This window comes from Ochotona princeps, chromosome 21, assembly GCF_030435755.1.
Source record: "Ochotona princeps isolate mOchPri1 chromosome 21, mOchPri1.hap1, whole genome shotgun sequence".
Taxonomy (NCBI): domain Eukaryota; kingdom Metazoa; phylum Chordata; class Mammalia; order Lagomorpha; family Ochotonidae; genus Ochotona; species Ochotona princeps.
The window spans coordinates 20,448,509-20,461,244 of NC_080852.1; the positions used below are offsets into that span (position 1 = coordinate 20,448,509).

Here is a 12,736-nt window from a genome sequence, read left to right on the forward strand (position 1 = left end):
CTGGAACCAATGCTCTAAGAAGGGATGTGGACATTCCAAGTGATGGCATAACCAGCTGAGATGTAGCACCTGTCTCAGATTTCTATCTTTTTGGTAACAGACACATCAGTACTGGAAATAGTCACACGTTACTTTGGGTCAAATCTAGTGATTACAGTGAGAACTCAAGCTAGGTAATAAATACTATTTTTGGCTAAAAGTCTCTGAATGTACAGCAAGGTGACTGGTTTTCACATATCATTAAAAAGTGGCTCTTAGCTCCATTGCAATAGGAATTCCAAAACCTTGTGTGCAATTGGTTCAGTTCCAAACAAAGCAGAGTAGTAGTTAGTTTTCCAAACAGACTAGTACAAAGAAGATGAATAGAGCTAGGTGATGATGCCTTCTTAGGATTCATAACGTTACAATCTAATCTCATTTACACTCATAGAAACTCAACGACTCAGTCAATCAATTAAAATAAATGTACTGTTTATCTGAAACTTTAATAACTGCAGTATTTTTTCCAGTAGGACCTTTTCGAAACTTATTTTCCACTGAATGGTACTTTAGCTACATTATCTTTGAATTTTCACTCAACCACCACAAACATTATTCTCTCCATTTTAAAGATGAGGAAATGAAGATTAGAAGTGATATGTCTGATAAGGCACATACAGCAACATCGAGATGTGAATACAGATCTGTTTAGCTTCAAACATCATGTTCTTCATTTTTTGACTCTGTCATGTAGTAACTGTAGATACTTCTCGAATGGGATCACTACAGGGTCATTCAATTCATAATTTCAGTGTTAAGAAAAATTTCTTACTGACTTGTCCTTACCTGTTAATAATACTACTCTTTACTTAACATGGAAGCCAACTGAACAAAACTGGAGTTACTACTTGTGAATAGGTTCACTTATGTCCTTGAGAAATAGTGGAACTATAAAAACCCATTTATTCAATTTAAAAAAGCAAATATTGATACTAGCCTGTACAGTTAATGAGACTTATCTGGCAAGTGTGTCACATTTCAACAACAGCCATATTAAGGGGGGGGAGGCGCATGGAACTAGAGTGGTAAGTCAAATAAAAGCCTAAAAAACCTGAAGGAAGGCTTGGTGTTTTCTTTTAAACCTCAAAGTCAAGCAAATACATGTATGTGATGTATAAAGAATCATTTCAAGAAAACACTATTAACAACTTAATAGCAGAGGCAGTACTAAGAAGTTCAATGATATTCAACTCAAACATGCATAAGGAGAGTAAAGTTATTTTATTAAATCATGCACATCACGTGTGTTAGTGCAAATAGTTTAATCTGTACTCCAGAAATTCTATTGTACTTTATATCTTTACAAAATAGATTTAAAACAATTATTTACTTTAAAAAATGTAATTCTGAAGTTAAGCATTTCAGAACAATATTTGCAATAACCTATATACAAGAGGTACTGGGTACCACTGGCATATTAGCATTCTGTGGTGGAGTGGCTTCCTGCAACAGAAAATGATGAAATGAGCTACATGACAGTATTTTCTACAAGTCGTTTGTGACTAATTCCTCCACAAATCTAGTGATCCTCCCAACAGCAATCTCAAATAGCTTAAAATATAACTTTTAAAGTACAAACAATGACTGCCAAACATCACAAGGCAAATTATACCCTAAACTCCTATGTCAATCTTTGGCTAGGCCTGTGGATTGCCAAAGAACATTCAAGCCAGTTCACTTACATTCCCTCTCACTCTTCACTGACTGAAAATTTTAACTATGTGATCCTTTAGGATATAACTATGACCTAAATAAACTTTATTGACATAACTATGGTGCTGCACAAAACCATAGCTAAACTGCCATGTCTGTGTTTTGAATTGTATAATATTAAGCAGTGCTGAGGTGCCTCTTTGTGCATGGAACACTATTAATCTTGGGAATAGTGCTTCTTATGGACAGAAAGTTCCAATTAACAACAATAAAAAGAAAATAACCATTGGCATAATCAACCAGGATATCTGTTGATAGATAACAACAGCCACCTTGCACATGAATTCGCTCCAAAACATCATAACCAAATTAAGTCAGTAAAATCTTATCTAAAGAGATATTCTTTCTTCAATTAAACATGCTTGGAGGAACAGATGAAAGAAAAAAAAATCATGCTTTCTAAAAATGCTGCATATGAGAAAGTAAGTTGGCTTTTAAAGAAAATATCTCTTTAAATACATGAGGTTTAATAATTTACATTCCAATTGACTCAATGGTTTGGTTGACTGCACTGAAACTGTGTAATTACTGTTTTTTTGCTCCCAGAAATACTTTAGTTTGCTCAAGAAGATACACAACTCTCATGGAAAGTTTTCGAAGCTGATGTCCTCCACATCTTCAAGTCACGTTAAGGCTAAACAAGCGAGCACATATTCCCAAATTATCACTCTAACAGAATATTGTTCAAATGTATTTTTCCTTAAAAAAAAAAATCCACACAAATAGTTGTCTCTATGTCTTGTTCCCAATAGCTCAGTGGTTTTTATAATAAGTAAAAATGGCGTAAATATGTAAAAAATATATATATGTGTATATATTTCAAACTGATAGGCACTGAGCACACAGGGCCTCTCTTCCCATGTATGTACTGGTTGTTTGGTTCGGGTAGTTACCAAATCAGAAAAATGAATTATCTGGCCATCAGAATTCAGAGTAAAATACCCATAAACTTAATGTTATAAATAATTTGGTGTACCAAGAAGCCTACTTTAGGCCACCATAATATTCAGAATTTCAACATACTAATTTAAAAATTACATGAAAAATTGCAAGCAAATTATTGCTTACAGTTGAATAAGTCACAATTTTATATCTTCTTTATAGACAGATACATTTTATATAATTTAAAGCAATGACCCTACAGTTGTATTCTTGCACTTCTGTTGTTTTAAGAGGTAAAAAAGAAGAAAATGGTTGTTTGTCCCCAGCATGAGTGTGATGCCAGCTTCTAGAGGGAGACGGTGTACGGACTCAAGGAACGCTCTCATGGAGAAGCTCTGGCCAGACCTGGCACGTACAGCACGATGGCTGTCACCGCAGCCAGGGCAGCCAACATGGGCATCCAGGGCCAGGGTTTCTGTGTGGAAAGAAACCAAGAGTCAATATCACATTCTCCCCTCTTTTGTCATACCTATTAACCCCTTGGTTCCAGAGTCCTGAATACTTAATAGGATATTGGAGAAATCTTATTTTTGTATTGTGAAAGCAAAGTTTGAAAAGAAAAGAAACATCAAGAGGGAGTGCAGGTATAAGGAGAGTTGTAAAGCAGGAAAACTTTGGAATACTAATGCACCCCATGAGACCCCCAGGGAGTTTTCAACTCTTATAAGGAAAATCTACTAATGATTTCTAAGAAATCCTGGGACTTCAAATGCTTTATTTACTTCAGAATCCACTTTTTCCTACATAACTGATGAAAATAGGCACCTGTAGTATTTCTGCCTAGGAATGTTTATTTCTTCATTAAAAAAAGACTCACACGTTGGGAGAGTTTTACACACGGGGCTGTGACTAAGGTGACAGAAAGAAAATGGTCTGGGCTTTGATTCTCCAATGTGAAACCACAGCCCAGAAGACAGAGTTAGATGAGACTGAAGATGGAATGGTGTCATCAGGGGCCTTGTGCATCTGAGCCTCCCGGTGAAGACCTTGTCTTGCGTAATAAAACCATATGAACATTCCACACAAGCACTGATGGACTATTCCCTAATTTTCAGAGGGTTTTATAATATTATTGTGCCCTAGCTGATGCCTTTATTTTTACTAGTATTCCAGGTTTCACAGAGAAAACTGCTTTTTAAAGAAATATTCTGATGTTGCAGCTCAGCGCTCAGAAAAAAATGGGATAGGCTTATACTCTCATTGTATATACTGGGGCTGGAATTGTGAGTCAATGGTGCATTATGCTAATTTCAATCTTTCTAAAAATATTTATAGTCATAGTATAAACAGCCAAAATTCTAAAAGAAATTCTTTACCAAAGAATGATAGTGGGGAAGGAAGGAAGGGTGAGACAGGTTGAAAACTTCAAAGAGGCAAACTCTTCATTTCTCATTCAAATCTGATTAAGCACATATTGAGGAAGGGGTTACGAATACTGCAGAAAAGCACTGTTTACTTCAGTTTGCTGGAGATAAAGACTCAGTTAAAGGAAGCATAGTAATAACTGGTTAGGTTGGGATTCATGGTTAGAATTACTACAAAGGAAACAAGACAAAATGTTATATGATTAGTTGATTGTTCAGCTCACTGGCAGGACACAAATACATGGCATACTAAATGAAGGGTTTGCTTCAGCTAACAAAATGCCCATGTGGTTTTGCCATGCACTATATTACAAATATGGCACAAACAGGTGACGGGGACAAACAGACAAGGACTCAACAGTAGTGCTTGTACCTTTCTCTACCACAATGGACCGAAACACCAAAACAGGAAAGCCAGGAATAGGCCGATGAATACGGCTGGGACGGGTTGTAATATGGAAGGCTAAAGAAGGCAAGGGATATTAAAATCATTTTATGCTATGAAAAAATAATCAAATAAGATGATTTAGACCCCGGGGGGTAGAAGGGAAGGAAGGAGAATAAGGTAATAGGAGTATACCACTCAGGTTTCGCACTGATTCAAATATTTTAAAGACATTTAACACAATCCAGAACAATGGACTGATATGTACGTTGGCAAATTACCAGCTGAGAGGGAACAGCTGGAGGCAATGGGCAACGTGGGTGTCCTTAGCTCGCTAATGAAATGCAGCACGTTAAGACAGAGCAATGACAACACTTCACCAACTCATGCTCTGCTTAACAGTGTATTATTTTTGTTTCAAATCTGGAATCCATTATTTGATAATGTACTCCCTTGGCAATGACTAAGTTTATTTTATCCCTCCATGAAAACCTTTTTGCAACCCTCCCCACCCCCAACAAAGGACAATTTACTTGCTTATGAGATGGTATTGCTTTCAAGCTTAGAAATCAATGCCCTTGATAAAGCATACCCTCTAACACAAGGCCTGATACACCTCTGGTATATAGGTAGGCACCTGACTCTTGGGGCTTTTGGTATGTTAGCAGAATATAATTATCTTATAGATGATTTTGATTATGCCAGATGTTTTTGTAGGTTTATTTAATAGGAAGTAGACTGAAATACCTTAATCAGAGGGATATGGATTAAGACAAAAGTAATGAAACTACTATTGCATGATTTTTTAGAAGAATTCTATCATCTACATGTTAATGTAGATTTATTCTCATAAAATGAAATCCATTTTTCACTTAGCATAGAGCTTCCATATACAATTCACCAACTTTTAAAAGGCTTCTATCTAAGCAGTAAGCCTTTGTTGCTTACAAATTAAGACTTTCTTAAGCAAAGGGCAGTTGGACACATCTCATGAGCATTCTGTGTGCAACTGCGTAACTGGACGGCCATGCAACATCACTCGGAAGCCTCGTGCTGCAAGTTAGGCAGAGTGCCTTCTTCAGCAGGAAGCACGTGGCTCACACCCTCTGCAGTGGCCAAGCCGTGACAAGAGTCTGGAATAAGTCAGAGCACAACCAATCACACTGAACATCCATCAGTTAGGGCCCACAAAGGCGATGATCACCAAGAACACACAACACAACACTTATTTAGTATAACAGCTCTTCAAAGACCATCTGCCTTTCTCACAAATGGAACCAAATACAATTGAACTCAATTTATACCAGTGCCAGAATATTCTCAACGTTTTCTCTCTGAAAGTCCTGCAGAAATTCACAAGTATTTTCTAATATTTACAGGATGCCAAGGAGACACTAAACTTTTTAGGATGTGCCTTGGTGAGAACATTATTAGTATGAAATGAAAACCATAAATAAGTCTCCATTTTTTTTTTTTTTTGATAGAACCAAATGCTAAGGGTTAGTATGTACTACTTTCCCTTAAATGGATCCCTGGTGGTACAGTGCTTCATTTCTCAACAAAGGAGGAAAAAGAGAAAGATGATGGCTTAGTGACAGAACTTCAGACTTCAGGTGGGAAAAGCTGTTTTGATTGCAAACAGGGCAATCCACACAGGACTCAGTGCCTTCGAGGGGTACAGGTAAAAGGGCAAATTCCTACTAAAAGAAACTGATAACACAATGATTCTACTGTAGAATTTCATAATGAAAAGCTTATTTCATTTGTACCACAGGCCATTAGTTCCCAGATCAGTAATACAGTCCTCTGAAAATCCATTTCCAGTCTCTCACCTGCCTTTCAGTCAAAGCTAAGCCAAATTCGCAAAGACTTACATTATTATTTCCTTTCTCTTGGAGCAGCTTCAGGTTGTCTTTACATTGTTTGAGCTCATCTGTGATTGATTGCTTTTCCTGCTCAGTCATTTCAAACTTCAACTTCAGTTCTGAGAGTACAGTCTGTGTCTTTTCATACTAAAGGCAAAGAAAAAAAATTGTGCAGACTCAACTTAAAATGGGCATGAAGTTATGGTGCTATTCAGGCTTATATACCAGACCCTACTCAGTCACCTGTAACGCCGAAGTCAAGGCTTCCTGGTTTAAGCAGGGTAAGAATCATGGACACTCATGTCTTTAATAGTTACCTTGAATTTCTTTAAGAATATTCTGGCCCTTAAGTTTAAAAGAAAAATTAACAGGAGTCATCATTTTGTCATCTGTTTCTAATACAAAGGATCACTTTTCACTGTTTCCACCAAGTGAGTTACAGGAGGAAAGGAAAATTGTAAACTGAGAGAGAGAGAGAGAGACAAAGAGAGAAAGAAAAAGAAAGAAAGAAATGAAGGAAGCAAGGGAAGAAGGAAGGAAGAAATTCCATAGCCAAATTAAATGGCAATATTAGAAAGCTTGGATTTATATCCTGGACAATGTCCCTCAAGCTATTTAGCCTTGAAGTAAAATGTACTAACTCCCAATACGTTTTTCTTTATCCAGAATCATTATGTACTAAAATGTTCTGATTGAGATTTTTAGTTAAATGAAGCACAAAATAAATCTAAAATATTTAGTACTATGGGAAATTCTGATCTTTCTACATAAGACTAGCATCAGTTAAAAATAATTTTAGGAACAAGTACTAGGTATAGAGTCAAGATGCCATTTAAGAAACCCATATAGGGAGAACCCAAGTACCTATGAAACTGTCACATAATACAATGTAATTAATGAATTAAAAATAATAAATAAATAAAAAAAAGAAACCCATATACTATCTCTGAGAATCTGGGTTCAAGTTCCGGCTATGCTCCAGATTACAGCTTCCCACTACACCTCAGGAGGAGTGAGTGACACAGTTCAATTAGTATAGTTCCTGCCACCTGCTTGACAGACCTGGACTGAGTCCCAGCTGCAGCCTTTGGTTCCAGCCATTGTGGGCATTTGGGGAGTCAACTTCTGGGAGGGAGATATTTCTTTTGCTCTCTCAGATAAATACATGTTAAAATGTTTTTAGACATTTGTTTACGAAAGAAGCTTTACTTATAATGAAACTTGCTACTGTCTGTCCTGCGAAATGGTTCGCTGTAATGTGACTTTCAGACAAATGAAACCCCTGGAACATAAGTGAGACCAAAGTAAAATGAGGTGTGATCTGCTCCTATTTTAACAGGCCCTAGGAAGGTACAATTCTACAGGTTCCACTTTTAGACATCTTTCTTGCAAGCCAGGCTTCCAGGCAAAGAGCAGAGACTGTTCTACTACTAGATGTGTCTTTCTCCCTTGCCTCTGCTGTCCCACGCTAGCATCTTTGAAGCTTTTAGAAGGGAGACAGAAGCAGAAGCACCAAATAGGAAATACAAACACCATGGGTATGTCATACCAGAAAGATTCCACTACTTCCTCCAAAAAAGCCTATAAGGCTGCAAAATTTCCAGTTCCAAATCTAGTTATACCCTAAATATTCTTTAATAAAGGAAACTTTATAATGGTGTTTTTAAATAATTTAAGTGTCTTGGACTAATTAGGAACTCATCAGTATGCTCAAAAAAGATGAATACTGTGGTGGGCATTTGGCCTAACAGTTAGGACACTGCTTGGGAAGCCTTTCATACTGAAGGGCCAGGGTTTCGGCCCCAGCTTTGCTCCCACTACCACCTGCTTTCTAATGTACACGCTGGGAGGCAGCAATGATGGCTCAAGCTGGAAGTTTCCTGCCACTCACATAGGAGGCCTGGATTGAGCTGCAGATCTTGATTTTGGCTCAGTCTAGCCCCAGCTCTTACACGATTTGGTAGAATAAACGGTGGATGGAAACTCTTTCCCATTAAAATATTAATATAAGAAAGAATGAAAATGTAAAAATAACACTAGAAGAGAGAGGCCAGAGGAGGTGGTTAGCATCAACACACAGATTACTACAAAGGGAGAAGAAACACACGAGTACAGAAAGAGAGAGAGAGAGAGAGAGAGAGAGAGAGAGAGAGAGAGAGACGAAACCTGAACCTGTCACCTAACAATGTTCCCAGCATAAACCTGGGTACTATGCCAGAGAATGAACTAAAGAATCCTTTACCACAGTTTTTTCCAGTTGATGTGAAGGTCTGTGATTTCTTTCCAAGACGCAGAACGTTACTGGAAGGCTGCCAAAGCAAAGTCACTCTACCTGGCCTAGTTTCTGCACCTTCAAAAATAATCAATACTCAGTGATCTATGACACATTCTGACTCTCAACAATAACTAAGAAAGAAGAAGCAAAAAGTTCTTTGTTGTCCACAAGTTTCCCTTGCTTTCCTTTTCCACCAATCTTAGAGCCAGCCTGCCCTTTACACTAAAGCATTTAATTATTCCAGGCCTTGCGCAGCAGAAGCAGAGGAAGGCGGCAGCTCAGTCAGGAAGGTCCTGCTGTTCCTTCCAGCAGGTGGGGCTACAAAGGACTCTGACCCCACAGTCAAGTGGTGAAGCCAAACAGCTTTTCTGAATCGGCTTTTGCAGTGTGAGCTCGTGTGCTCAACATCTTATGATTGTTATGACTAAATTATGGCAAATCCTACAAAATTAAAATAGTAGATGGTTTCTGCAGTCAAACATAAAGATGATATGCTATTATTTTCTCTTAATACTGAGACTTAAAATTTATTTTTCTCATATACTTTTTCTTTAAGTGTTCATCTGAAAACTGCCACATATATATAAATAAAATTTAACTAGTGGAACAAAGGTCACTTTCTGTAGCTTAAATTTCACACCTTGCTTGTATGTCATTTTTTGTTCCATCTTGCTTTCCAACTGAGGTGAAAACAAGCTCAGCCCAAATTAAGAGGCAAATATCACACAACATCATGAAATCCTTGGTTCTTACTCATAAAAATCACATATCTGAGCTTGCTTCTAATAATAGAGGAGGCTGTTACAATGAGAAAGATATACAGTCATAACACTACACTGCACCTCAAGTATGATTCTATGGGGAGAGAAAGGGGAAATGTTGGCAGTTACAGTGATTATTCATTTGCAGCGGATTTTACCAGTAAGAACCTAATTAAAAATTAGTTTAGTTACAGACTAGTATCAAATATGCTGACAACAGGACAAACGGAAAGATAGCAAGTTCACATTTTCACAGGATTATGATTGACTATATATACAGCATTTCACAATGGAAAACAGTGAACAAGAAAATTGAAAAGAAACATATTGACAAGATCAGACATTTTTTAAATGTGCTGCATTTAATGCAATCCAAATACTATCAACAATTTAGATATCGTGACAACATGCCACTGCCATTTGTGGAAACAGTTAAAGCATTTTGCACTGACTGCTCAGTGACCAAAAACAGCGAACAAATAATGCAACAAAATGGCTAATGCATTCACAGTAACATATAACAGAATCATCTTCCAACCATAGCAATCTTCCCAGATTCTGAAAGAATTATGGCATATGGACTGGAAGGACACAAAGTGCTTACAGTATTAAATACCAGGATATTTACTTTGGCACAAAATTTGTGTTCCAACGAAATAAATGAGATTTCTCCTAAAACACATATCCTTTGCAAGGTAAAAATGAACATATTACATAACCAATATGTCCACATGAATTTTACAGCTTTTTTTGTTTTAGGAACAAACATGAAGACAGAACAATAATCATTTCCAAGTTCAGAATACTACAAGGAAAGGAGAAGGCAAAGAAAAACAGCATTGATTAAACAATTTTCTAGAAATAATTTTGGGAAAGTCATTATTAAAAAAGTGAGTCCACAGCTTCCTTCCAACTTACAGAGTTCTGCATTTAAGACCGTCAACGATTAGGATGGTCCTTGATCAGTAGATCAAGCCTTAGCAGCCTTTCCATCCTCTAAGCTGGCCAGGTGCAGATGCAAGGAGCGCTCAGAGGAGAACGCTGCTGAGTGCAGCTTTTACTGCGCTGCAGCCAATTCCAAAGCTTTGGGGAGTAAACAGTACCTATCTTGGCCAGGGGGAAGCCAGGGAAGGTCTCCGATTCAAAGTTAACTCTTAGTATTTTTAACATCCTTATTTAAATAGCTGCCAAGCCAAGGTTTTAAGCAACAAATCATGAGAAGTGAACATGCATTCTTGTGAAGAAGAAAAAAGGGGATGGGGGATGAAAGTAAAAAGATAATAAAACATGTGGTTGGCTGAGTGATGATGAGGTGAATTTTTAGTAACTTTTCAGGTTGGCTTCACCTGAGGAGTTCAAACAGCATTGCAGTATGGCTCTAGTCTGCTTTCCAGACTAAATTATATAAGATATTGTCTTTGAAAGATAAACAATAGATTGAGGGATATGGCACAAAGGGCTTTTCATATAGGTCAACTAACTCGCAGAGAAAAAGTAAAATGCAATTATGCATATCTGTATTTCTGAAACCAAACTCTGCTGATGAATCATATTACACAGGTAGAAATCACCAATCAGGGATGCTCCAAGGATCAACTTTGTGACAGTTAATGTAACTTCTGCTTCCCTTTACTTCTAACTAGCATGGATATCTGATTTGCTTGTGGCTTTAAGTCCAACCATAATTGGGCTCATAATGTCTTTTCGCTTTACCTCTTTCTGTACATCCTTTGCTTGATTTTCAGCCTTACTGAGGAGAGTTTTTAGGTCAGCTGAATCCCGAAGATGCTGTTCCTTCAAGGACCCCACTTGGTTCTCAAGCTCTTTCCTAGTCATCTGGAGGATGCTGAGATCACTGGTAAGCTCTAGACTCTGCTTCTGAGAACTGCAACACAAATGTTGACAGGTAGTTATTTATCGGCAAAAAATGGGACACAGCAGGAAATCCAATTTCTTACATATCTCACTAGGAGGGACAGAATGGATTCCAGAGGAGGACAGGAAAGCATAAAAAAAAATGTGATGTTTCATAAAATAGTAAATAAAAAGCATTGAAAAAAATTATATGTTTAAAGCTGCATTCTACTAAATATACACAGATGGAAAAAACGTACAAAAGAATTAGGAGGTATATACTTTTATATTTTGTTAGGCCAAATTATATATTTATTATATCATGAAAAACTATCTTCTATAGGAAAAAATATATATGTATTATTCAACTTATATTCTAGTAAGTTTAAGTGACTGACAAAAAGGACAGGGTCAGAAACTTAAAAGCTTAGGAGCTACTGCCAAGTCAAAAAGACAAAACTGCTCTAATGAGAAGACATCAAACTGGGGGGAAAAGCATTAATCCTGGGATGAAAAACGAGGTGCCTAGACTCTGACCTGCCCCTGACACGATTGAGCTGTGGCATGTTTTCTACTTAAATACTCTTGAGCTCGCATATCTGTGCCATATTATACAGATACAAATAACACCAGAGGGTCTTAGTGATCCACAATGTCAAATAAGAGGCATGAATGCAATCCTATCTGAAGCTGTGCTATAGGTTCAATTCTGATCACTTCTATAATTTGATGTTAAAACAAAAAACATGGTATGTATACTAGTAAAACAGCTTGATATGCAAGAGTAGACATTTCTTGCTCAATTCCTTCTTTTATATCACAGACAACAGAGAATAAAGGCAAAATAGTGTAGTGGAACTGTACAATTTCCTTCCTATAAAAACCAACAGAGAGCCTGGTACAGTAGCCTATGGCTATAATCCTCATCTTGCATGTGCCAGGATCCCATGTGGGCACCAGTTCTTATCCTGGATGGTCCACTTCCCATCCAGCTCCCTGCTTGTGGCCTGGGAAAGCAGTAGAGGATGACCCAAAGCTTTGGGACGCTGCACCCAAGTGGGAGAACCAGACCAAGAAGAGGTTCCTGGCTCCTGGCTTTGGAGCGGCGCAGCTCCGGCCATTGTGGCCACATGGGGAGTTAATCAGTGGATGGAAGATCTTCCTCTCTGCATGTCTGACTTTCCAATAAAAATTTTAAAAATAAATCTTTAAGATATTGCCTAGCATATAATCACTATGTGATTTATACTCTGCAATTCCTTAATTGATAGGTTTGATTCCTTTTTTTTCTTCTAAGATTTATTTTTATTGGAAAAGCAGATTTACAGAGAAGGAGAGACAGAGAGAAAGATCTTCCATCCACTCTCCATTCACTCCCCAAGTGGCTACAATAGCCAGAGCTGAGTCAATCCAAAGCCAGGAGCCTCTTCTAGGTCTCCCGTGTAGGTGCAGGGTCCCAAGGCTTCAGGCCATTCTCTACTGCTTTCCCAGGCCACAAGCAGGGAGCTGGAAGGGAAATGGGGCAGCTGGGACAGGAA

General features: G+C 37.8%; 1 protein-coding gene across 31 annotated transcripts in view; it reads right to left on the minus strand.

The window, feature by feature from the left end:
• Nucleotides 1–1,241: 1,241 nt before the first annotated feature.
• SLMAP (sarcolemma associated protein) overlaps nucleotides 1,242–12,736 on the minus strand; it is a 124,979-nt gene continuing 113,484 nt past the window's right edge. For 16 of the 31 annotated variants that reach the window (XM_036497560.2, XM_058679108.1, XM_058679112.1 and 13 more), the window contains 4 exons: nucleotides 11,058–11,229; nucleotides 6,318–6,455; nucleotides 4,432–4,521; nucleotides 1,242–3,109 (listed from right to left, as the gene is read on the minus strand). In XM_036497560.2, the coding sequence (XP_036353453.2) occupies nucleotides 4,438–4,521; nucleotides 6,318–6,455; nucleotides 11,058–11,229 (394 nt within the window). In that variant the 3' untranslated portion in view covers nucleotides 1,242–3,109; nucleotides 4,432–4,437. The remainder of the gene's footprint in view (nucleotides 3,110–4,431; nucleotides 4,522–6,317; nucleotides 6,456–11,057; nucleotides 11,230–12,736) is intronic. The other 15 variants (XM_012925959.2, XM_036497559.2, XM_004581565.3 and 12 more) reach the window with 1 other exon arrangement.